This window comes from Diorhabda sublineata, chromosome 6 (genome assembly GCF_026230105.1).
Source record: "Diorhabda sublineata isolate icDioSubl1.1 chromosome 6, icDioSubl1.1, whole genome shotgun sequence".
NCBI lineage: Eukaryota > Metazoa > Arthropoda > Insecta > Coleoptera > Chrysomelidae > Diorhabda > Diorhabda sublineata.
Genome location: NC_079479.1, coordinates 25,894,969 through 25,919,760, shown reverse-complemented (window position 1 = coordinate 25,919,760; position 24,792 = coordinate 25,894,969). Strand labels below are relative to the sequence as shown.

Here is a 24,792-nt window from a genome sequence, read left to right as displayed (position 1 = left end):
TGTGTATAGCACTGAGACGTTTGGGTGACAAAGAAAATCATACAGTTTATTTTAAGAAATTATTTTATTCAAACTATTTCAAAAACATTTTCACAAATTTAAATTGTTCAAATTATTCAATTTTTGTTGTCTTACGAATCTAAGCAAGCGAAATAAAGAAGAAGGTGTCACTCCAGGGATTCGACTAGCAGCTGCGATCTGAAACGAAGTGAACCACAAAATATACATTTAGACCCAATCGTCTCCAATTTTACTTAATATATATTTTTTCTTGTGCCTGTAGGTGTTAAATATCGATGTTGACTCCTCACTAAGAGCATTTAAAAAAATATATTATATGTACGGGGGTCATCTGAAAACCTAACAAACAAGACAATATTTTCCCAACATCCTCTTATAACAATATACTTACTTCAGCGATTTATGTCTTCCAAATACTCAATTTTTTACATTTACATTTACTTATACAAATGTTAAATAAAAACTAAGCGTCAAAGACCCCTGAGGTTGGGAATTTATTAGATAACCCTCGTAAATTAAATAGTTACAATAAAAATTGTTCAATACTGTCTGAGAAAAATATTGAATTCAATATATACGTTCATCAAAGTACCTTAGAAATTTTATAGAAACGATATGATACAAGGTCCGATTGAAAAATTGATAAACAAATTGGAATTGAATTTTTGATCACTTTTATCATTAATAGAATGTTTATGTACCAGTTTTGAATTAAGAAAAAAATACTCTAGATTTTTGATAATTATGCTTCAATATACACAACTAACCAATAATCTTTTATTAAATCATTCAGGATAGGTGCTGCTTTCTCTTTTACAGCTACTAGGGATCCAAATCTTGTTCCTTTTAATGCAAATTTCATTTCAGATATAAATCACACGACACGAAATCCGGAAAATGAGAATGACAACAATTTCTCCCGCCATTGTTCTGGTAACTTTTTCCTCATTCTGAATGTGATGGTAGTAAATTAAATCGATAATTTGATCTTCAAGAACCCATAATTATCGAAAAACCAAAATATTTCTGCTCATTTTTGCTTTTCAATTGTGGTTTGTCCAAGTTCCATCAGTAATTTTCAAAAACTATCATTTTAAGGGGGGAAATATTATTTTTTGTTTAGTAAACTTACTGTTTGGGGTTGAGCAATCGACAACTTTTCCCTTTCTTCAAAACTGAGGTTAAGCGTTTCGGAATTGTAATCGACATCATCAGGAATTATGAGTGATTCATTTTTTTGGACTTCTAGTACTTCTTCAGCTTGATCTTCGGCAGCGGCTTCGTAAAGGGCTTCGATATGAAGACGGGATTCTAAAGCTGAGTCGAGGGTTAAAGGACTTAACTCCGGAGCGACTTTAGCCAACATACTAATAGTAATTTTTTCGTTATTTATGTCAATCATATCAAAAGCACTAAAAAAAGAATATTATATTGTAATTTGTAATATTGTAATACAAAAAAATTCTTCTTAAATTCACCTTTTTTGTAAATGACTTCTACTAGGTGTCAATTTTAGTAATTGTCTCCATTGCAAGGCAGTTTTGCATACATTTTTTAATAGTGTAATGCCGTTTTCGAGTTGATTTTGTACTTTAATCATCCTTTCGTATCGTTCTTTAGAAACGCAACCGATACTGTAACCTTTTGCTGTTAATCTTTGGTCGGCGTTGTCCGGTCGAAGGCTAAGACGAAACTCTGACCTACTAGTAAACATTCTGTAGGGTTCCGTGGTACCTAGAGTTGTTAAATCGTCAACCATTACACCTATGTAACCCTCTGTTCTACTAATTACCAAGGTATGCTTCTTTAAAGCCTAAAATACACCAGATATTTATTAGAAATCACATAATAGGTAAAGTTTCTTTATTTGATGAATATTTAGTAAAAAATGAAATATTTTAACATATGAACCGAATACTAGGTACTCCAAATTATCCTTATTGGTTAAATATGAGGATAGGAAATGAATAGACAGGATTATTTGTACTGATCCTGTAAAATTTTATCATATGCTGATAGTTTGAACGCCTATTTCACTCAGTTGATACTAAGAGGATTGAAATATGAAAATTCAAAGGCTGTAATAAAGAGACTCCTCTTTATAACTGTCATAATGGATTTTTGTGTAGAAATTCAGTACCTTAGCCGCTGCATTAATTCCTGCTAGAACCCCCTGAGCAGCAGCCTCTTCGTATCCAGTTGTACCATTGATTTGTCCAGCCAAAAACAAACTGCCAACTTTTTTAACCTCTAGGGTTGGTTTTAATTCTCTGGGATCTACATAATCATATTCCACACCATAACCTGGTCGTATTATAACAGCATTTTCAAGACCTAGAAAAAAAATGCGATTAACTTGTAAATTATATGAAATTATGAGATTTATATTCATTTTTAATATATTGCAACCTCCAATCTCTCCTCAAATAACAATAATCCATTTTAATTGATATTGTAACTCCCAATACCTCCCCAAATGACTATAATCCTTACTTAATTCATACTACGAACCCCCAAATGACTATATTCCATTTTTTGATGATATTGTAACCCTGAATCTCTCCCTAAATGACTAAACCATTTTTAATTGATATTGTGACCCTTCATATCTCACTAAATGACTAAGATCTCTCCCCAAATTACTAAAATGCATTTTTAATTGGAACTGTAACCCTCAAACTCTCCCCAAATAAATATTATGTATTTTTAATTGATATATTTTTCCCAAATGACAATAATCTATTTTGAATTGATATTGTAACCCTCTATTTCTCCCCAAATGACTATAAAAACTAAAAGTTGAAAAATATATGAATGTGATATAATTATTTTTTTCTCTATCCATTTTTATTATTCACTATACCCTTTATATAACAATAAATCAATTTTTTTTAAATATGTATGAGAAAACCATATTTTTCAGAAAAATAATATCCTACTACTACTAGTAATAATTTGATGAAATACCTCTGATATTCCTTATAAGGTCCCATTGGAACTCTTCTGGTAAGGTACAGGATAAACCATTGGGATAAATAACATCACTGTTAAGACCTTCTGGTTCTAACCATACCTGATGTTCCCTGCCCGAGAACTTCAAAACTTTAGACTCGATACTAGGACAATATCTCGGCCCCCTTGTTTCTTCCATAACATGCCTATTCACGTGAAGATTTTCTTTAACAACTTTTTCCACACCTAGAGTAGTTTTTGTCAGGTGACATTTTAATTGATCTTCTGACTGAAATATCAATCTATTAGATGGTAAAAGAAAATACCAGGTTATGTACCAATACTCCTACATCAGTATTATTCCCCTGTTTGACTTAAATATCAAAAATTATTGATTAAAATAGAAAAAAATTGCTAGAAATAAGATTTTATTACAAATCTACATACTTTTATCCATACTTCATCATTCATAAATGAAAAAGGAAGTGGTGGATCGTCTCCAAGCTGCACCTCACAAATTTTATAATTTATCGTATCTGCTTTGAGTCTTGGCGGTGTTCCTGTTTTCAATCTACCCATTCGTAACTTCAAAACACCCAAAGTATTCGCTAAACCTAAAAATACTGAATTTCTTAGAAAATTATTGAATAGAAGTATTATTATCACACCTATAGACGGTTCGTCACCTATTCTTCCTGCAGGATATACTTTTAGCCCCATGTTTATCTGGCCATTTAAGAAAGTACCAGTGGTTATTACAACACTGTTAGCATACACTTTCGTGCCGTTTCCTAGTAAAGAAACAACAGAAATTTTCTATTTGTCGAATAGTTTTATTGTAATACTTACTAAGAACAACTCCTTTGCAGTTAACACAACATTGTTCACTGAAAATTCGATTTTCTATCAATAAATCTTCAACGGGAGCTTCCATGATATCTAAGTTTGGAGTATTGATGAATAATTCTTTTTGAACGTTTTGTTTATATAAATTCCTATCGATTTGAGCGCGATAACCCCAAACTGCAGGTCCTTTTCGCTTATTAAGCACCTACTTAATATTGAAAATTTATCATAGTTTAAGAGATTAATGACCACTTACTTTGTACTGTACACCGGATATATCACAAATTCTGCTACACACTCCATCCAATGCATCTATTTCTCGCATCAAATGCCCTTTTCCGATACCTCCAAAAGAAGGATTACAAGACATTTCACCTAGAATACGAAAAAATTGTCTTTTTGTTTATATATTTTTAACTCTCACCTATTGTTTCTTTTTTATGAGTAATAAGTAAGGTATGGGCCCCCATTCTCGCTGCGGCAGAAGAAGCTTCGGTTCCAGCGTGCCCGCCTCCAATAACGATAACATCATATTTTTTTTCAACGGAAAAATAACGAAAATAAAAGTTTTTTATAGTTTTCGTACCGCTTTTTTTTAAAATAGTAAACATATCAAATTATTGATTTTTAAAGTTAGGTTAGAATTATTCTTTATTAGTTCTCAGTGGCCTGTGTTATAGTAATCTTTAAACCACTATAAACTTATATGTATATCTTATTACTAAATTTGAAATTAAAAGAAAGAAGAAAAGGTTTTGATGTTAAGAAAACTTTAAAATTAGTAACATTAACTTCGCCGAAAGGAGAAGTTACCCGTGGTTTCGTTGATTTTTGAAATAAAACACTTATTGGTATACAGTTTATTTAATTTTTTGGTTTTATAATGAAGAAATGTTAATACATTTTCCAAAATGAAATCTAGAATAATTTTCATTAATCACATTTAAAACTTTTTTCAATTTAGGTTTAGGTAAAACTTTCAAATCCTTCTCAATATTTTTTTGATTAGAAATAGAAATTAAATAATATTCTAATTCTAAAGTTGAATTAAAAAGTTCTTCAACTTCGTCTCTAATGTCGATAATATGCTCCAAAATTTTAGTAACAGGTAAAAATAATTCAGGACAATATTTTAATTCAATATTAGTGAAAATGTACGTAATTGCAGACATATAGAAGATAAAATAATCACTTACAGGTAAGAGATTTTCTTTGTGGCAATAAAAATTGAGAATTTTCGTTACTTCGTCAATAAAAACGTTCGATTCACTTTGAATATTAATCAATAACTCTCGTTTATTATATTTATTAATGAAAGAACAAATATTTGTCACATTTTCTAACATATACTTTATACTTAGTGATTTTTCTTGAGTTTCCGATCCAAAATCATAATCATTCATAATAGTTTTAAAACCAATAATAACTGATTCATAAATTTCATAATTTATTAATTGATCATTTATTTTATGACCTGTAGTTAATTTTGCTAACGTTTCTAGGGTTTTTAATAAAAGTTCCTTATTTATTGATGATTTAAGAATAAAAGAAATTTGCTGTAGAAAACGATCATCAACTAACTGAAATAAAACTTTTGAAGTAATAGCAGATGTGGAGATAAAACGTATTAATTGGATCAGAATAAGGGGATCATCAGAATTAATTAAACATAAAATAATATCAAGTTCATTTTTAGACATAACGTTGACGCAGCCTGAGCAGAAAATATTAGCTAAGATACCTAAAACAATTTCTAAAAATCTATTGTTATCGTCGTATTGTAGCATTGCACTACACGCTACAGAAGGAAAAGACATATTTAATAAAAATTCACATACATCTTTTTCAACGGTCATGTCCCAAAGAAAACATAAATCCTCTTCGACTTGATCGTTCCATTGCAAATCGGAAAATTTTAAAAGAGTTTTCAATACAAATGATTGACTATATAAAGTGTCTCCTATGGCATCTCCTTTCAGTTTTTTCACAGTTTCTTCATCTAAATCGGTGACGTCAATATTAGTTGGGTTTTGTTCGTTACTGCATTCCTTTATACTGTTCTCCATATTTACTACCTTGCAGTTACTTAACGTCTAATTAAAAACATGACAGGATTTATTATTACCAAATCTTAAAAGACCAACTCCAAATATTAAAAATAAACTAACAATAGTTCTGATTCTTCTACCTTTTAATTGACGATCGTCTGGATACAAATAATGATACAGCCAATTCTCTCAGTAAGCCATTATAGACAAAAGATATAAACAAATATGGAAGAATGATATTGGTGAAAGAAAATATGTTAAACCTTGAAAACAATTGAAATATTTTATTTTAAAAACAACTTGAGTCATTTTTTTATACTATAGTAATACTTTATATTGATATTTTTTTAACAACAATATTGATATTTTATCCTTATACTTAAATAGTAAAAGTTGAAGAAAATATTTCAAATGAAGATGACAGTTGACATTCGATTTCGTGTCAATTTATATTCCCAGTAAACTGTCAACTTTGATCTCTAATAAAAACTTATCAATTCATGGTAATTGTTATCCAAGTGAAAAAGGTTAGCATTGAGAACCTCGAAGTTAACGTAAATATTCTCATAGACAATGGCTTCCCCTGTGAACGTACCAAATGAAAATAATTCGGTTAGGGAGGAAATGGTAAACAAAAATTCACTTTAAGTTTTTCTAATAAAATAAAATAATTATAATTCAAGGTTCAAACAGCTATCAAGTTTCTAGAAAATCCTAACGTTGTAAATACTCCACTTGTTCAAAAACAAAAATTTCTACAAAGAAAAGGTTTAACTGACAAAGAAATTCAATTAGCATGTGAAAAATCGGGAACTTATGTTTTACATGATCAACAAAATCGTCTTCCGCCTCCTCTACCGCAACCTAATATGCTTAATAATTACCCTTTATACAGCAAGCCTCTTCAGCTAACTGTCTTTGATAGAATAAGAGAAGTTCTGCATAATATTGCAGTTTTTAGCATTGTTGCATATGTAATACATAAGTTTTATGAGGTATGTAAATGTTTCTAATATTGGTTTGTTTTTTGTTATATTTTTGATACATTTTTTTTAATTTCAGCGATTTATTGCTCCGTTCCTATTTGGTAAAAAGAAAAAATCTATTGAAGAATCTATTGAGGAATTAGATAACAATATCAAATCCTCCGTTAGTGATCTCAAGGAAGATTTACATAGTGTTAAAGTTGAATTGGATAAAGTTAGTGATAATAGTGATAATCAGATGACCAGGCAATTGTCGGAATTGAAATTAGAAATAGCTAGTGTAAAAGGGCTTCTTTTAGGGAGGTAAAGATATTTCATGTTATTAATCTTTTTTATGTTATTTGCTGCAATTTTTGAAAGAATTCACCAGAATGATCTAGGTACAATCTCAGTTTTTTCCTTCTTCTAAAACTTTTATAGGAACAATTCCTACCCCACAGGACAATAAAAGATGTTAGTATTCCTTATCTTGCAAAGATATTGGTCTCTTCATTTTCTGTGATTCCCTTGGGACTATATTAAAGAGGCTTCACTATTCTTGCCTCTTTTATCAAGTTTCCTTTTCTTATAGGAACATTTCTTACATTACAGAACAATAAAAGGTGTTGGTACACCTTATCTATTGAGTATATTGGTCTTTTTGTTTAATTTGATTTATGTAGGACTAGATTATAGAGAATCTACCATTCTTGTCTCTTTTATCAAGCTTTTTTCTTCTTATAAGATCATTTCTTACTCAAAATGACAATTAGAGGTGTTGATACTTCTTATCTGTCAAGGATATTGGTCTTTTTGTTTAATTTGATTTATGTAGGACTAGATTATAGAGAATCTACAGTTCTTGTCTCTTTTATCAAGCTTTTTTCTTCTTATAAGATCATTTCTTACTCAAAATGACAATTAGAGGTGTTGATACTTCTTATGTGTCAAGGATATTGGTCTTTTTGTTTAATTTGATTTATGTAGGACTAGATTATAGAGAATCTACCGTTCTTGCCTCTTTTATCAAGCTTTTTTCTTGTAAGATCATTTCTTACTCAACAGGACAATTTGAGGTGTTCCTACTCCTCATCTGTCAAGAATATTGGTCTTTTTGTTTTGATTCTTTTAGGTCAAGATTTATTTTATTTATTTGGGAAATTCCACTATTATTTTTTTCAAGTTTTCTTCAGCACTCCTATATCAGGTATGAGCTGGAATTTTTGTACAATGGAAAAACAAATTTTTGTCTTAGCTCCATTTAGATCGGAGGAAAAAAAATCTATTAAATATTGAATCAAATATTAATTTGGTGTAACGAATTATTGTTAAATGAAAAATATGTCTATACCTGGAATTAAACTTCTGTTTGGTATATCCAAGTTCTCTAGTTATTTTTTTTTCTATAATTTGTATACTTTCATCTAGTCAATTCCAAAATTCCTTTTTGATTTTTAGAAAACAATTTCCATCAGTAGCAAACACTCCTGTAATTCCACCTTCAATTCCAGCATGGCAAATGTCAAGTGTCCCGCCTGATGGCCAAGACGATCATAAAGAAGAGGAAGAAGAAGAGGAATTAGGATCTGGTTCTTCTGAACCGGAACACGGGATGAAAACTAGTGAATCTAGTTTAGAAATAATGTAAGTTCAGTGAATATTTTGTTTTCATGTGAATATCGGTAGGTTTTTTGAAAAGTTACTTCATAAAAGTATTGGAATTTGGTTCTAATTTTAAACATATCAGATATATGTGTGTGAAACTAGTGAAACATGTTGCTATGGATATTGTGCAATTATTAAAAATTGTTTTGATGTCAAGTGATATATTACATGAACTGGTGAGTGTTGGCTACAAGTTTCGGCCACTGGATAATTCGTTTGCCAGATTAGGATCAGTAAATCCACCAATCAATTTGTGGTGTACCCAAAAGTGTAACTATTAAATCTTTCAGTAGTGTGCTCATAAAAGAAACTGCAGAGATGGATAGAAACACCAATTATGAGACAAACTGATCCTTTGATGGCCTTCTGCCTCTCAAACCAATCATTTCATTAACAGGCAATAAATCTGACTGATGGTCATATTAGACTATACTGTAAGCATCATGGATGATCTGGAATGGTGCTGGTGCTTGGAGAAGGAAGAAACTGCAGAAAAAAGTTATCTTCTAGTGCTCAGATCGGTTTAAACACATCGACAAGCCTTATAGTTTACCTAGTGATGATAAAAAGTTCTAGCCAAAGTTTTTGATTGGTATTTCAAAAGACATCGACCATTGGTAGATAGTGTTATGAGGGTCTATCAAAAGTCCTATAGACCATTCACTACTTAACTGTGAACTATGGGGATGTAGGGAAAGATCTGTGATTAAATATTATAATGTGGGATACTGTTTCGATACGTTTCTAACGTCTTTTAACCAGACATGGTTATCTAGGACGCCAGCTCCATAATATAGATATCACGGATGATCTAGAATGGAGCTGGTGCTTGTAGAAAGAAGAAACTGCAGACAAATGACATCTGTTAGTGCCCAGAAAGGTTTAAACACATGGATATACATTATAGTTTACTTAGTGATGATAAAAAGTTGTAGCCAAAGTGTTTGATGGTATTTCAAAGGAAATCGACCATTGGTAGTGAGATGAGGGTCTATTAGAAGTCCTATAGACGAAGATCGATGATTAAATATTTTAAATTGAGATTAAATTAGAAGATTTGTTGAACAATGAGGTTTTCCAGTAAGGAAATAGCATTTCTTCAAAGTTTTGTTTTGTGTATTTTTGATTCTGCACACTAAATTTTGTTTAGGTATACAGTGTGGCTAATTTTTTTCCAGATATTCATCGAGAGATTGTGATTCAGAATCTTGCCATAGTAGGAAAAGTAACAAGGATGATATTGATAAAGACTAAATAAAATGAATATTCGAATCAACTCATGTCAATATAAGTTACCTTTCACATTTATATATTTATTTTTTAAATTGAAAACCAAAGTTAATCTATTGAGATTTTGATAATTTCTATTATTATTTTTTAATATTTGATTTAAAACTTATTAAAAGATTCTTTTACCAGTATAAATACTTATTTAGATATTGGGAATATTAGAAAAAAAATATTTAATACTTTTGTACACTTAAGGGTTGATTAAAATTTATACAAATATCAATGAATTATTGATTATTCCCTTAATAACTTCCAAGATTCGAAATCGTAACCGAATGCGAACATCCAATTCATTGGATGATTTGAAACCACTCATTTTGATAATAAATATGAATTTTAAAAAAATTAAACATAAAAAACGTATAGAAACAGCAAGTTTTCTATCGATTCAAAATTTTTCTTATCCCTTTATAAAAATTATGAATTTATTTCAACTCCATCCATTTGGAATAGCAAATGAAAAAGACGAAATCCTCATACTCTGCAATTTCAGGAAGGAGAAATAAAAACAGGATTATTTTAGTTTGGTCTGTTTTATTTCAACAAACAGTTCACATATTTATTGTGAAAGATTCACATTAGGTACTTCTTGTTCTAATTTCGTTACCAAAAGCTTAATATAAGCTCTCGGAGTAACTCATTGTTCAGTTTTATTGTATAAAGTGAAAAAATTACTTCTAGTATTCAAATAAAGGTACTGCTATCAATGAAACGTCCCTATTACTCAATATACTCATAATAATTAGCTCTAACTGAGTTACTCCTCGCTATATACAACAGAGTATCTTATTTCCTAAGTATGTATGTACAATTACATATTAAACAAAGCAAAAATAAAAAACAGTACAAAAAAATGATTATTTACTAGTAAAACTTATTAAAAAAGATTTTGAATTAAGATACAAAGTTATAGGAAAGTATAGAACAATTTTAAAGCAAAAACTTTCTTAGTTTCATCCAAAAATCACTTAAACATTGTTGAACAACCCTGTATATAAGTAATGGGTAATTTGGAAAATTGTATTTTCATTTCCATATTTTTCGCCATTTTCTTGTGCCAGATTTTGTCAAAACATAAGATTTTATTAATACTATAATATACGGGGTTTTCTATTTGAAAGTTAATGAGTTTCGAGTTTACGTCCACCCTGTATACAAAAAAAGAAAATATTAACAATTTAATCCATATATTTCGTCGTATTACGAAAGTCTGTTGGGTAAAATATATTCTTTTTCTCTAATGTACAGGAAGACACAAAACTTTGTATAACGAAATATTTTAAGGTACCGTACTCAAAATTTATGAGTACTTTTTCTCTTAATTAATTGGAAAATTATCGAGAAAAAAACATTCGTTTATTCAAAAAGTATTATTATACAATGGGTGGTCCTACAGAATTCAATATTTGTAATAAAAAGCGTTTGGAAGAGATTTTTCTCTGCAAACAAGTATAATAAAGTTCGGCTTCTAACTTTGAAAAAAAAACATACAATGATAATCGAGGGTGTAAATTGGATTTTGATCGAGGCTACAGGCTTCTAAGGACAATACACAAGTTATTTCTTAATATACAGAGAGGCCTATGCCTAAAGGCAATTGATTTTTTTCATAAAATATGCTAAATATTCCAAACAAATTGAGTTGGAGAATTAAATAGAATAAGTAATTGATTTTCACGATCACACAAACAAACAGAAAGTAGTAAAACATACAAAAGGATGTTGCAGAACCATACCCTAATTAACTTTAGTCATAATAGTCACTTTTACTGGCAAGAATTTGAGACTTTATAAAAAAATACGTTGTACAAATTTTTATAGCAGCATTAAACATAACCTCTATACATACTGGTTTTGGACCGTAAAATTACGTCGATTGCTACTTCGGTGGAAAAAGTGGCTAATCACCTACAAGGATTAACATTGAAACGATTCTATAGTCCCAAAAGAGTCTAAAGTCCTAATGGATGTTTTACCACTTAGGACTTAGTAGGATGTGCCTCGATAAAAAACTGTTTCACACTAATTTACAGGTACTAATATAACCGTTTTTCGTCCTTGCCAGATAAATAATTATTACATTCTATTATTATGTACAAAGGAAGTCAATGTATTTTTTGTCAGAATCGTCCTTTTATTAACAAATTTGTCAAATATTTTTTTAAGAAGTAGTAGGAGAAGTTTTATCAATATCTACACGTTATTCAGCTACGTATGTACATTAATTATACTTAAAAAATAACATCCAGAAAAATGGAGAAGAACATCAATTTAACATTCCAATCTAGTTGATTTTCTGATGCAGAAAATATTTTCTCTACATTTAGTCAATCTCTAGAAATATTTGCACTTTTATCAGAACTAACAGTATTTTTCATAGAAATTTTTATAAACAATGACACTGATAAAATAAACCAACTTTAGTAATAATTTATTTGAAAATAGGAGGAGAAGTAAACAATTAAATATCTTCATAACGAAAGGGATGATCTCTATGAAACTGATTATTTACATTATATGCACCAGAAACGGTTTTAATTTTCATCCCAATCTAGTGTAATGAACCAAAAATTGAAATTCATTCCTATTATTAAGAATGAGGAAGCCTAACTCCCTTCACAGGCTCTCCAGAATTTCTAGCTATGTAAAAAAGGCTCTGCCACTAGATTAAATCCTATTATTTTCCTAAATATGCTGAAAAGAGCTTGAAAGAGGAGAGAGAGGTAGAGGATTTATCCTAGTTTTGAATTCAAGCCCCAAATAGTTATGGCTTCGTTTTTATTGGTATTTTCATGGAATTTTTTTCAATACTCTGTATATTATATTACCAAAATATACAAATAAGCATATATAAAATTGTTGATTTAATTTTTATAATTCGTTTGTTGATTACACCAATTATTCCCAAAGTAGTTCAAATGACCCGTCAGGGATCTATATTTATTTCAACAGAAATGCAGCAGCAAAGGAATCCACTGAAATTTTAATATTTTAAAAGTTATCCTCGAGGAAAACTTAAGGTAAACAGATTTTCCTTGACGCCAAGTTATAAAAAAATTAAATCCTAATATTTTCCTCATTGTGTTCAGAAAAGCTTAAAAATTGCAGAAGATGTATCGTAGTTTTAAATTCAAGTATCAAATAGTTACAGTTTTGTTTTTATTGGTATTTTGAGGGAATTTTTTGAATACACTGTACGCTTCATCACCAAAATAAGTATGAAGAAAAATATAGCATTGAAAGTGTGGAAATTCGTTCATCCTTTCCATTAGTTATTCCCAAAGTAGTTCAAATGAAACCGTTAGGGATTCCTGGAAATTCCAACAGAAATGTAGAATCAGGGGATTCCACAGGCACGGTAACTGTATAGTAGTTTTGATTTCAAGCCTACGTTTTTATTAGTATTTTATTGAATTTTTGGAACACACTATATACTATGCGATTTACGAAAAAAAACCTCTGTATAAAACCAACTACAAAATTAAGATATACTTGACATCAAGGCCTTGAAATTTTTTATGGCAGTTTCATAAAAATCAAAACATTGTCATGAGCAGTACAATTTAGGTACATCTAACAGACAAAAAAGGAAATTAGTCAGCTAAATTAAAGGCGCATACAACACATTCCAAAAGCAACATAAATAGTGTGTTTGTGTATAATTTACTGCTATTTTAATATTTACTTGTTTTTTCCAGGTATGACAGAAATGTCAATATATACTAATTATATAATTGTATGTGAAAAAATTTACTATCTAAATAAGATATGGTTAAAATATTACATAAATCAGAAGCAGCTATAAAAGTTGTTTTTTAAGATTGATTTATACAAGCTTTTCGAAAACTTTGATAGGAAGTTATAAGAAATGGTTGGAGGGCAGTAGAATGAAATTAGAAAATTCTTGAGCTGAAATGCAACAATTTTTATGTGAAAAGAAACTTTACTACAATGATAGTCCTGTTAAAGTGAAGTTAATACAAAACATCAAACTACAAAAGATAAAATCAAAACTGCACACTTGAGGGTTTACTACAAACTTTAAAAGATCCATTAATATTAAAAACCTTTATAAATCATGTTCAAAAAGAGTGGATACAATAATTGGACCAACTGTTACATCTAATTCTATATATTGAGAGCTGTTTAATTTCATTTTATGTTTATTAGACTATCCATTTTTGCATTGGGTTCAATCTAAAAATATAAATTGATACAAATTAAGCATATAACATTGTAAAATGATGTTTTTATATTCGTATTTGTTTCTATTTAACCAAATATAGTAGAAACAAAGTTTTCTAATGTAATTTTTATTGCATCATAGTATAACTACGATTATACTACATATATACAATATAGATACATTTCTTATCTAAAAAACATCGATAAAGTTTTTACAAGTAACCTAAAATAAATATATAATTAACAATATAAGGAATTAGAAAAGAAACTAAAAATTATCTATATCGATGGTTTAAATAAAATTTTTTTCACTAAATCCCCATTGTAAAAATTATTGACTAGGACTAGAATATAGGCCTCCTTAATCATTATATTTGATTATAAAACAATTTGGATCGAGTGGGGGTACTCGATCCATACCTCAACAATAATAAATTCTAACTCAAAATTTAGAAATTTAATAAAGAATATACTTAGTGTTTCGAAAAAAAAAATTTTCAAAATCATTTTAAACTCTAATTGATAGGTTTTTGGTAGGGTTCAACTGAATTGTGCCATTTAACCCCTGATAATAAAAAAAATTGTAGGCGACTTTTTTAGGTCTGCTACTTTAGGATTAAAATGTGGTATAAAAATACTGATTATAAATTTGAAATTTGAATCAAGACAGAAGTTTTTAGTACACACTGTATACTATGTTCCCAAAATGTATAAATAAACATGAATAAAAAAGGTGTTGAATTTAATTTTGACAAATTCGTAATTGATTCAATCAGTTAAATCGCTGATTCCAAAGTAGTTCAAATAAACCCTCAGGGATTTATGCAAATTCCAACCAGAATGTAGAACCAGTGGAGTAAACTGAATCAGTTAAAACCCTAAATTTGCAGGTTTTTGGTATGATCCAACTGAATTATAACTCTCAGCCTTTCGTAATATTAAAAAAAGTTCATTTGAAATATGAAGTAAATTATATTATCAGATATTTTACGATTAGAATGTGATATAATTATACTGATAATGGATTAAAAATTTAAACTGAGACAGTAGTTGATTTCAATTTTAACTTCAGTTATCGAAACTGTCAAATATCTAGTAATAATATTATTTTCTGATATGTGGACTCAATGGGGTTTATTATACATAAAACCATATTAGTTTCGTTCCTAATTCTACATAAATAAATTAAAAAAGAAAGAAAAAAAATCCATTAGGAAGTTGGATACTATTTGTATGGTTTCATCCGGAGTGTGTACCTGCATTTAATTCAAAATTTACAAAAATAAATGATTTGTAAGTAATGGAATAATAAAAAAAATAGAAAGCCACAAGTAATGAGACAGTAAATCAAGTATTTATGTATATGAAATATGAATAAATGAGGAACCATTTGTTATTAAAATTTTAGTCTATATTTAATTTTATGCTTCTAAATATTTTTGATTTTAGATCTCTTAAATTATAAAAGAAACTAATTTAGGAGACCTAAAATCAAGAACATTTAGAAGCATAAACATATCAAAAGGTCTAAGAAATAAGAAATTAAAAAAAATTATTTAATTTTATAGAGAAAGATAATTAGACCAAAATAAAAATCTATTAACAGAGAAAAAAATTTACATGCATTTATCCAATTTCTTCAGAGTTGTACATTCTATTGTTAGATCATTTTTGTCAGATATTATTTCAAAAATTCTAATTTATAGTAATTTTATAAACAAGTTAGACTCTAACCACTAACCAGAGATACAATTTGTAATGAACTGAATATTTTTCCACTGATTTTGGATATACACTAGCCTATAATCTGAGGGTCCATTTGCTATAAACTGAGAATATTTCCACTGACCTCGATAGTTTTACAGCAATTTAGACTCCAACCACTGATCAGATATACAATTTGTAACGAACTGAACATTTTTCCACTGATTGGGAAGGTTTTTCTGCAAGTTAAACTCTAAACACTGATTGGACAGACAATTTCTAATAAACTGAACATTTTTCTACTGATTTTGGAGGTTTTTCCACTTGTTAGACAGGAATAATTGATCCAAGAGTTCATTTGCTTTGGATTGTAAATGTTTCCAATGATTTTGGAGGTTTTCCATATGGTAGAAACTAACCTCTGATCTGAGGATCAATTTGCTATAAACTGAGAGTATTTCCACTGATTTTAGGAGTTTTGCCACAAATTAAATAGATTTTAAAATACTATTTCAAATATTAATTTTAAATTTGATCAAACTATCTTTCCCCTAATAATTGAAACAGCCAAAAAGATTGATCTCAATAATTATATTAATGATTACATATTTTCTGTGATATACGGGATACTACATTCACATTATCATTTGTATTTTGAGTCAAGTCGAACTCCTCAACTCTCGTAACAATACTATCAACAACCTTAAATTCTTTCATAGGCAACGTACTCTTAGTTTCACTGCTCAAATTGCTGAAATTATAATCGTCTGAATAATGAAAAATGTCAAAAGAGACTCACCTATCTACCATAGCCTATGCAAATGTAGATTTCGGGATAATACAGATCTGACATCAGCCGTAAACCTCAAAGCATCAAGCACTGGAAGTAAATTGAGTAGGGCTATGTCAGTTGGATCAGAAAACCAAGATTTTATAGGAATTGCATTATCTGAAATTATAAATCACCTGTCAGTTGGAATCCATCCCTGAAAAAAGATTATTTGATGTATATTTACCTGGATAAGCTCTATAAGCTCCAGGGCTATTATCTAAAATAAAAACACTTGATAAATCATTGCATATGGCACTTAAATCTTTAGTGTAAGATCCCAGTTCTGGTGTACAATGCTGTCTATAAAATCTCCTCTGTAAAATTCCACGACCCCCATCCAACCTGTCTGCCACTGCAGCACCGTATATTTCCATACTGGCTGTAAAAACTACTAACTCATACCATTGAGAAACCTAAAATATCAAAACACAATAGTTTTTTGCTAGATTAAATAAGAATTAATACTCCATAACTGATTATATGGTTTTTCCAATTATTTTTTTTAATAATAATAAACTTCATTTTATTTAGATTCAGGTACATTTTCTTTACAAAACCAAACTTAAGTGATTTATTTTAAGCACATAAAATGGTAACAATGTAGAGATGATACAGACAAACAAATATTAGCTTATAGCAGGAAATTATTACTAATAGAATGAGATAATTGAAATATAAAGCTAGAAAAAGGAAAAACCTCATAAGTTTTATATTAAAACACTCTGTTTTACATCTCACAGTCAAAACTTATTTCTAAAGTACTAAGAAAATCATACTGTACAAAATAGATGTGGAAAAGAATCGGTGGGTCATTTTTTTATTAAAAACCTAGGATTATTGTAAAAAAAACATATTTTATTAAACATAAAAGTGAAGCTAAAATACTTACTATATCTAAAAAAAAGTCGACGTGTGGTCTCTTATGCACAAAAAATCGAACAGGATGCCTATCAATGACCACTTTCAATACAAAATCTGGAGGTGTACCGGGCCTTACTGTCTGTCTTACCACACCATCATGATGTGAATGTATCAGCGTTTCATCCAAATCAAGAACAAGAACTTTTCTTTTAACAATACCTACAAGTGTATTCAGTAAGAATAACCTGTTGGACGTTCCAATCTGTTCTATTTCACGCAGGATAATAATAATAAAAATAAATGTTTAACAAGAACGAGTTAGTGACATAAAATATCTATAAAAATATCAATTATCTACATACGTATGCATAACATTAGTATATCTACCTTGTAATATTATTTGCAATAAATGATTTTTAAAAATATATGCATTTCACTTGAGATAATGAAAAATATATTGGAGAAACTTTTTTATTTTAATAAATCTTATCTAATAATTTACAAGAAACATAAATAAACATTTAATCTTACTTACTCAGCCTATGTCTTGATAAGGGCGATAGGGGGAATAAATCATATTTTACTGACTGATGCTGAATTACCTAAAAGAAAACAAGTATTTTCGTTTAGTTTATTCAGAATAAAATATTGGAAAAATGCCAAGAAAAAGTTTGCCAGAACTTTATCTCATATATATCATTAAACGAAATGAGATAATACTTTAAGTACTATTACTTTATATTCGTAATTTACAAAATGAAACTCACTCGAAGATGAATTAAAATAACGAAGAAAACCATTTCATATAATCATGATATAATTTTATTTAGAAACTTAAAATACTTACAGCTCTTGTCTGCTTTTTTAATGTGTAACATAAGCATGTCCAAACTCTGGAGGCTATCAGCAAAAATGCCCGAAGTCCCATCTGTAACTGCTTCCACATCGGAAAGTGTTTTATAACACCACTCACTAAAGTTCAACGTTTTTCATATAGCACATACAATTTCAAAAAAAGCTATTGATAATATTATCTAATTACATTTTATCATTTTTCTCCTTAAATCATCAGCAAACCGCCATTAACATCGACCCAATAGTACTTTGACGTTTGACAGTTTTATAAAGTTAATTTTGGCAACAGAGGAAAGTGATTAGACTTTAAGTTGGCAATCTTGAGTTGAGACGCGTTATCTATAATATTAAATTAGTATAATTTTTAGAAATAATAAATAAATGTTAGTTTTTGACAAATAGAATTTGTTAAAAATATTCATAAAAATTGATAATATAGCATTGCAGAACACTAACAAATCACTCTAATGTCAAAAAATAAAAAAAATATTATTTTAGATATCTGTTAATATTTTAATAAAGTTTTTTTAGACGTCGAGTTGAGATTTGGTAAAAGAATCTTCTTTTAATCGAATTTAGTTATCCTTCAAACTGTTTATATAATAAAATTTTATATTTTAAAGCATTAAATTTGTTAATAGTTATCGACTAATTGAAGGGATATCAGAATCAGAAGAAGAGAGCATTTCCGGTGAGATACATACAGGTTATACCAGTTCCTGCCATTTTGTCTGAATTTTGTCTTGATTGATACTTGACGAAATTCGCAGATTATTACATTGTTTGGTTTGCTTTAAATGTGAGGTGAATTAAGAAATAATATATCACGATGGCAAGATACAGTCAAAGACCTGAAAACGCCCTGAAGCGTGCCAACGGTAAGTCGAAAACGGAATACCACATATGGAAACCTTACTAATGCAAATAAATTCTATTTTTACAGAATTTATTGAAGTGGGAAAACCAGCTAGGGCACTCGATACTTTACAAGAGGTATTTCGGAATAAAAAATGGGCATACAATTGGTCAGAATCCGTTTTAGAACCTATTATGTTCAAATATTTAGATCTTTGTGTGGAATTGAAAAAGTCTCATATCGCGAAAGAAGGTCTATTCCAATATAGGAATATGTTTCAATCAGTTAACGTCGGTTCACTTGAGAATGTAATACGAGGATATTTGAGAATGGCAGAAGAAAAAACTGAAAATGCAAGAGAGCAATCCACTCAAGCGGTTATCGACATAGACGATTTAGATAACTTGGCAACTCCCGAAAGTATCTTATTGAGTGCCGTATCCGGAGAAGATGCTCAAGATCGTTCGGATCGTACTATTCTCACCCCGTGGGTTAAATTTTTATGGGAATCATATTGCCAATGTTTGGAACTCCTACGTACCAATGCTCATGTGGAAAATTTGTATCACGACATCGCTAGAATGGCTTTCCAGTTTTGTTTGAAATACAACAGGAAAACGGAATTCAGGAAGCTCTGCGATAAATTGAGAAAACATCTTGAGGATATTTGCAAGTTACCTACTCAAGTAGCTAATGTTTCAATGTCAAAACCCGAAACTCAGCAACTGAATCTTGAAACCAGACTACATCAACTTGATTACGCTATACAAATGGAATTATGGCAGGTATGTTGAATAAATATAAAAATTATACCATAATTGACCGAATTTTATCCTTAGGAAGCGTATAAAGCCATAGAAGATATTCATAACTTGATGAATCTTTCCAAGAAGAGTCCTGTACCCAAAACAATGGCTAACTATTACCAGAAGTTGGCTATGGTATTTTGGAAAGCTGGAAATTATCTTTTTCACGCTGCTGCGCTGTTCAAACTTTTCCAATTGTCAAAGGAAATGAAGAAAAATATAACTCCGGAGGAATTGCAAAGGTAATTATTAAAATTTCACAAATTATTTGTTAAATTTGTTATTTAAATTACTATTTTTTTATTTTTTAGTGTAATTAAATACTCATAAACTTCCCAACAAAATATCAAAAATAATCGATTATTTGGTTAAAACTTCCAATAATTGTACTTAGATTTCTTTTACCAAATTTAGTTTGTTGTTTCTATCTGAAATGAATTTTTTTTTTTTTGGAAACTAACATGAAAAACTTCCACTACCACAACCTCACAACCTGAAGACTAATACCTTGATCAGAGATGTACAATGTTTCAGTGACCAAATCTTCAATTTCTAGAACATTAAAAAAGTACTGAGACAAAATAAAAGAGAAAAGCACTAGATCAGGACTGGGTGTGTTACTGCGATAAATCAAGACCGATTTTTGCAATTTGGAGCACTTCAACCCCAGTATATTTAAGAGAGTAACAATTTCTTCATAAAATTGCAACTCAAATACAATAGAATAAAGAAAACGATGCCACCTTTTTTAGTATTTTTCGTGTTTTTTGATAGAATAGTGGTTATAACTGAAAATATTAGAAAAAAAGTTTTATTTTGACCATAACATGGTAATTTTTCACTCAGATTTGTTATAATATTTTTTAATACTAAAAAATGCAATTTTTGCTGGACGTGTATTATTTATTAACAAACTCTTTTATTTGTTACATAAAGGATGGCATGTAGGGTCTTAATAGCTACTTTAGCCATTCCACTACCATCAGCCCATCCGGAATTTGATAGATTTATCGAAACTGATAAATCCCCATTGGAAAAGGCCCAACGTTTAGCTGTACTTTTAGGACTCGTTCAAACTCCAAGTAGAGCTAGTCTCCTCAAAGATCTTGTAAGTATACTGCATTTCAAATAATTTTGCATCCAAATTAAATGTAAACAATTACAATATATACAGTAGCTGTAGCTAGGTTAGATAGTAGATACTCCTTTGAGTGCATTGACCCTTGGGTTGGAATGTCACAGTAAGGTCTCAACATGAATGAATCTTTTGACAGACTTTTATTAATTTTTTTCTGTGAAATGACTTTCAAATAGTGTTATCGTTTTAGGTACGTGTTAACGTAGTTAATCTAGCAAGTCCTCAACTTCAAGAGCTGTACAACTGGTTAGAAGTCGATTTTCATCCCTTATTATTATGCCAACGCGTACACGAAGTGATTGTTTCACTTGAATCTGAAGATAATTCATCTTTGGAGCAATATGTACCAGCTTTACAAGATGTTACTCTGGTTCGATTAGTTAGACAGATTGCTCAAGTTTATCAAACTATAGAATTCGCTAGGTTACTACAAATCGCTAAATTCACTACCCCTTTCCATTTGGAAAGACTCTTGGTGAGTTATTTGGTTTTACTGAAGTTCTCAAGATGATTATTCATTTTTACTCTAGGTCGATTGTGTTAGACACAACGATATGCAAATCAGAATCGATCACGGAAAGAATTGTATTCATTTCGGAATGGATTTAAGTGAAAGTCAAAGGGAGGATAAACCGGAAGGTCCTACTTTACAAGTTATGCCCAGTGAACAAGTCAGAAATCAACTTGTTAATATGTCAACAGTACTAAATCAAGCCATACAAGTTATAAACCCCAACAAAAAGAAAGTAATACATTTAAAATTAATTATTTTTATTTTATTAATTATTAATGTTTTTTAGGCTGAAAGGGAAAAAGCAAGAGCTATAATGGTACAAAATTACCACGAAACTAAAGTTAGAGAACATCAAAAGATTTTACAAAGACATAAGATCATCGAAGACCGAAAAGAATACATTGAAAGATTAAATACAGTTAGGGAAGAAGAAGAACAAAAGAGATTAGAAGAAATGCAAAGACAACACATTCTCGCCGAACAGAAACGTTTAGATCAAGAAAGGGAAGAAAGGGAAAGAAAAAGGGCGCTTAATGAAATACAACAAATCAAAGATAGACATTTAAAAGAAAAATTACAACAAATTAGTCAAACGGGACACGGGCAGAAGATACTAAAGAAATTAGATGAAGATGTAGGTTTTTAATTATTATTTTTTTTTTATTTCAAATTAAATATATTCAACTTTAGGATATAAAGAAACTAGACGCAGATCAAATAGCAGCAAAAGAAGCGGAAGAATTACAAAAAGAACGCAGAGAACTGCAAGCGAAATTGAAATCACAAGAAAAGAAAGTGGATTATTTCGAACGTGCTAAACGTTTAGAAGAAATTCCTCTGTTGCAAGCTAATATGAAAGAACGTCAACTCCAAGACCAAAACTTCTGGGAACAACAGGAAAAAGAAAGAATCGAAGCTGCTATCGAAGAAAGAAAACTAGCAGTAGCTACAAGAGACCGACTTTTACGCATGAGAGCCGATAAAGACGAATTCATAACTAAACTGAAGAAAGAAAGAAACATAGTTTACGAAGATAAACTGAAAGAATTTGAACAACGTCTATCAGACGAGAGAAAGAAAAGATTAATGAATAGGAAACAACAAAGAAAAGAAGAAAGACGTATACAGTATTTGAAAGAAAAAGAAGAAGAGAACGAGCGCAGAGCGGCCGAAAAACGACGACGCGAAGAAGAGGAACGTCAAAGAATCGAGGAACAATTGAGAAAAGAACGCGAAGAAAAAGAAAGATTGGAAAGAGAAGAAAACGAAAGGAAGAGGAGAGAACATCAAGAGAGCTTGGAAAGAACAGCGGCTAAACAGAGAGCTAGGGAAGAAGAAATCGAAAAGAAACTGGCTAAAGAAAAGGAGATTGTCGGTGATAAATCGAAGGATTATTGGAGGAAGGATACTTCGAAGAGGGATGCTAGTTCTTGGAGGAGCGGGGAGAAAACTATAGCAGATGAACCAAAAAAGAGCGAAGTCTGGAGACGTATGTATTTATATTAATTATTGGTTAAGTCTAAATAAATTATGTTGTTTTGTAGCTCGTTTTCGTGCTGCTCAAGAAGGGCAATCAAAGGACAGTTGGAGATCAGAAGATAAAAAAGATGAAAGACAAGAGCGCGACGATAAACGTGACGAACGTCGTGGTGGTTACGATAAAAACGATAGATTTGGAGATAGAGATAGATTCACGAGAGATAATAAAGATCGAAGAGATGATAATAGAAGAGGAGGTGGTGAAGAAAGTTGGCGTTCAAAGACTGATGACGAACCACCGAGGAGAGCTACTATAAGAAAAGATGGTCCTTCGGACGCTTGGAGGAATAAGGATAACGATCGTAGAGACGAACCAAGAAAAGACGAAAGAAGAGGAACTCCAATGACCAAAGAGAAACGTAAGTGGTTAACTTTTATTTCTCTCCAAGTGGTTCTTATCAAACTAGGAAAATCTGGTATCAAATTCGAAACATCAAACTGTTTATTTTTAAATGATTTCCAATATTTCCAAAGTAAAATTATTTCAACAGGATAAAAAAATTAAATGGTACGAGACAAAATCGATAGTAAATTCTATGGTAAGGATTATAAAAAACCGATATTGACAAAATGTAATGAAGACGTACTAAAGAGCAACATTTATCATTTAAAATTGAATAAATAGAAACTAGAAACATAGTATTAATATAGAAGAAAATTAAAAAGAATGATTGGAGAAAGTGTAGAAGATGAGAAACTATGATAATGGTATTAATATAGAAGAAAATCAAAACTTATGTTTGGAAAAAGTGTAGAAGCGTGGGAAATAGTATTAATGGTATTAATATAGAAGTCAAATAGAGAAAGTTTAGAGGGGTAGTACAATATACAAAATAATGTATAATACAGTAGAGAAGTTAGGGTAGAAAATAACATTTGGATCTGGAAGATCAGTCATAGACTACATTTTCGTTCTAGAAGTTCAAGATAACGAATTAAACATATTGTAAAATCTGTAATCTGCTTAATTATAATCATCTCAATGGAACTTTAAATAGATCATCATGAAAATTTTAATAAAACCTAATTGTTCCCCTGGATTTTTACTCCTGTTCACCAGTAGAAATGTGTAAATGAGGATTTGTCTTTAGCTTTTGTTTCCTCTGTTGGTTAATTTTAAAAGCACCATAAGCTAAGATATTGTAATAATAATAATGATTCAAAACCACTAGCCGAGTTGCTTGTCACAAAAACTCTCAATCCTCTTGTTGAAATGGATCAGCCCCAATAATCTATCTCTACAACTTTTTTTCAAATTTACCACCTTAATTATCTCCATTTAATTAAAAAATTATTGTCAAATTTGTTTTTTTGGAATTTATTTTCTAGAATCATAATCACTGGACGATTATTTGTTGTTTTTCTCGAAAATTCTTGCTCAAATTTACTTTATTTTGGTTTTCAGCTATCCACCAACAATCCCCGCAGCAAGAAGGTGAAGCCGGGTGGTCTCAAGTAGTGAAAAGGCGTTAACTGTATTGTTAAGTAGAGCATAGTATATTCAATATAACTGTTACTTTTTATTTAGTGGTTATCACGGAAAAATGGTAGTAATTCATTAGTTTTTTGGTATTCTAGCAAATCTGTGTAATAAATCAGCTTAAAAATTATGTAATCTATTTTTCCTCCCTTAAAAAATTCGAAAATTACAAAATTTGGGGCGTATAAAGACTGATTTTGACTTATTTGGTCCTCGTCAGAATAGTGTACTCTCA

At 30.0% G+C, this 24,792-nt stretch overlaps 5 protein-coding genes across 9 annotated transcripts; 2 read left to right on the top strand and 3 right to left on the bottom strand.

Moving 5' to 3' along the window:
* Positions 1 to 45: 45 nt before the first annotated feature.
* LOC130445449 (protein MTO1 homolog, mitochondrial) lies at positions 46 to 4,490 on the bottom strand. Its single transcript, XM_056781067.1, has 10 exons — positions 4,244 to 4,490; positions 4,076 to 4,194; positions 3,823 to 4,024; positions 3,642 to 3,764; positions 3,421 to 3,587; positions 2,989 to 3,262; positions 2,162 to 2,355; positions 1,500 to 1,834; positions 1,154 to 1,433; positions 46 to 198 (listed from the first exon to the last, which is right to left on the bottom strand). The coding sequence occupies exons 1-10, from the start codon at positions 4,428 to 4,430 to the stop codon at positions 91 to 93; spliced, it is 1,989 nt and encodes a 662-aa protein (XP_056637045.1). The 5' UTR covers positions 4,431 to 4,490; the 3' UTR covers positions 46 to 90.
* Positions 4,491 to 4,667: 177 nt separating this feature from the next.
* On the bottom strand, positions 4,668 to 6,216 carry LOC130445448 (uncharacterized). Its single transcript, XM_056781066.1, has one exon. The coding sequence runs from the start codon at positions 5,883 to 5,885 to the stop codon at positions 4,698 to 4,700; it is 1,188 nt and encodes a 395-aa protein (XP_056637044.1). The 5' UTR covers positions 5,886 to 6,216; the 3' UTR covers positions 4,668 to 4,697.
* Positions 6,217 to 6,332: 116 nt separating this feature from the next.
* On the top strand, positions 6,333 to 10,014 carry LOC130445447 (peroxisomal membrane protein PEX14). Of its 2 annotated transcripts, XM_056781063.1 has the most exons (5): positions 6,333 to 6,494; positions 6,551 to 6,862; positions 6,930 to 7,156; positions 8,291 to 8,476; positions 9,676 to 10,014. In XM_056781063.1, exons 1-5 carry the CDS (start codon positions 6,441 to 6,443, stop codon positions 9,749 to 9,751), a joined length of 855 nt encoding a protein of 284 aa, XP_056637041.1. In that variant the 5' UTR covers positions 6,333 to 6,440; the 3' UTR covers positions 9,752 to 10,014. The 2 variants fall into 2 exon arrangements, with proteins under 2 accessions (XP_056637041.1, XP_056637042.1); XM_056781064.1 differs by lacking the exon at positions 9,676 to 10,014 and having other exon boundaries at positions 8,291 to 8,480.
* Positions 10,015 to 10,304: 290 nt separating this feature from the next.
* On the bottom strand, positions 10,305 to 18,485 carry LOC130445445 (CTD nuclear envelope phosphatase 1). 4 transcript variants are annotated; one of them, XM_056781061.1, is made up of 6 exons: positions 18,217 to 18,485; positions 17,905 to 17,971; positions 17,398 to 17,588; positions 16,693 to 16,921; positions 16,476 to 16,625; positions 10,305 to 15,228 (listed from the first exon to the last, which is right to left on the bottom strand). In XM_056781061.1, exons 1-5 carry the CDS (start codon positions 18,313 to 18,315, stop codon positions 16,480 to 16,482), a joined length of 732 nt encoding a protein of 243 aa, XP_056637039.1. In that variant the 5' UTR covers positions 18,316 to 18,485; the 3' UTR covers positions 10,305 to 15,228; positions 16,476 to 16,479. The 4 variants fall into 4 exon arrangements, with proteins under 4 accessions (XP_056637039.1, XP_056637037.1, XP_056637040.1 ...); XM_056781059.1 differs by having other exon boundaries at positions 10,305 to 16,427; positions 16,484 to 16,625; positions 18,217 to 18,470; XM_056781060.1 differs by lacking the exon at positions 10,305 to 15,228 and adding an exon at positions 16,253 to 16,427 and having other exon boundaries at positions 18,217 to 18,459.
* A 66-nt stretch (positions 18,486 to 18,551) lies between these two features.
* LOC130445443 (eukaryotic translation initiation factor 3 subunit A) lies at positions 18,552 to 24,708 on the top strand. The gene is made up of 11 exons (XM_056781057.1): positions 18,552 to 18,773; positions 18,866 to 19,102; positions 19,168 to 19,865; positions 19,920 to 20,128; positions 20,823 to 20,994; positions 21,215 to 21,499; positions 21,555 to 21,770; positions 21,825 to 22,172; positions 22,229 to 23,027; positions 23,083 to 23,436; positions 24,483 to 24,708. Exons 2-11 carry the CDS (start codon positions 19,054 to 19,056, stop codon positions 24,548 to 24,550), a joined length of 3,198 nt encoding a protein of 1,065 aa, XP_056637035.1. The 5' UTR covers positions 18,552 to 18,773; positions 18,866 to 19,053; the 3' UTR covers positions 24,551 to 24,708.
* The last annotated feature ends 84 nt before the right edge of the window (positions 24,709 to 24,792 follow it).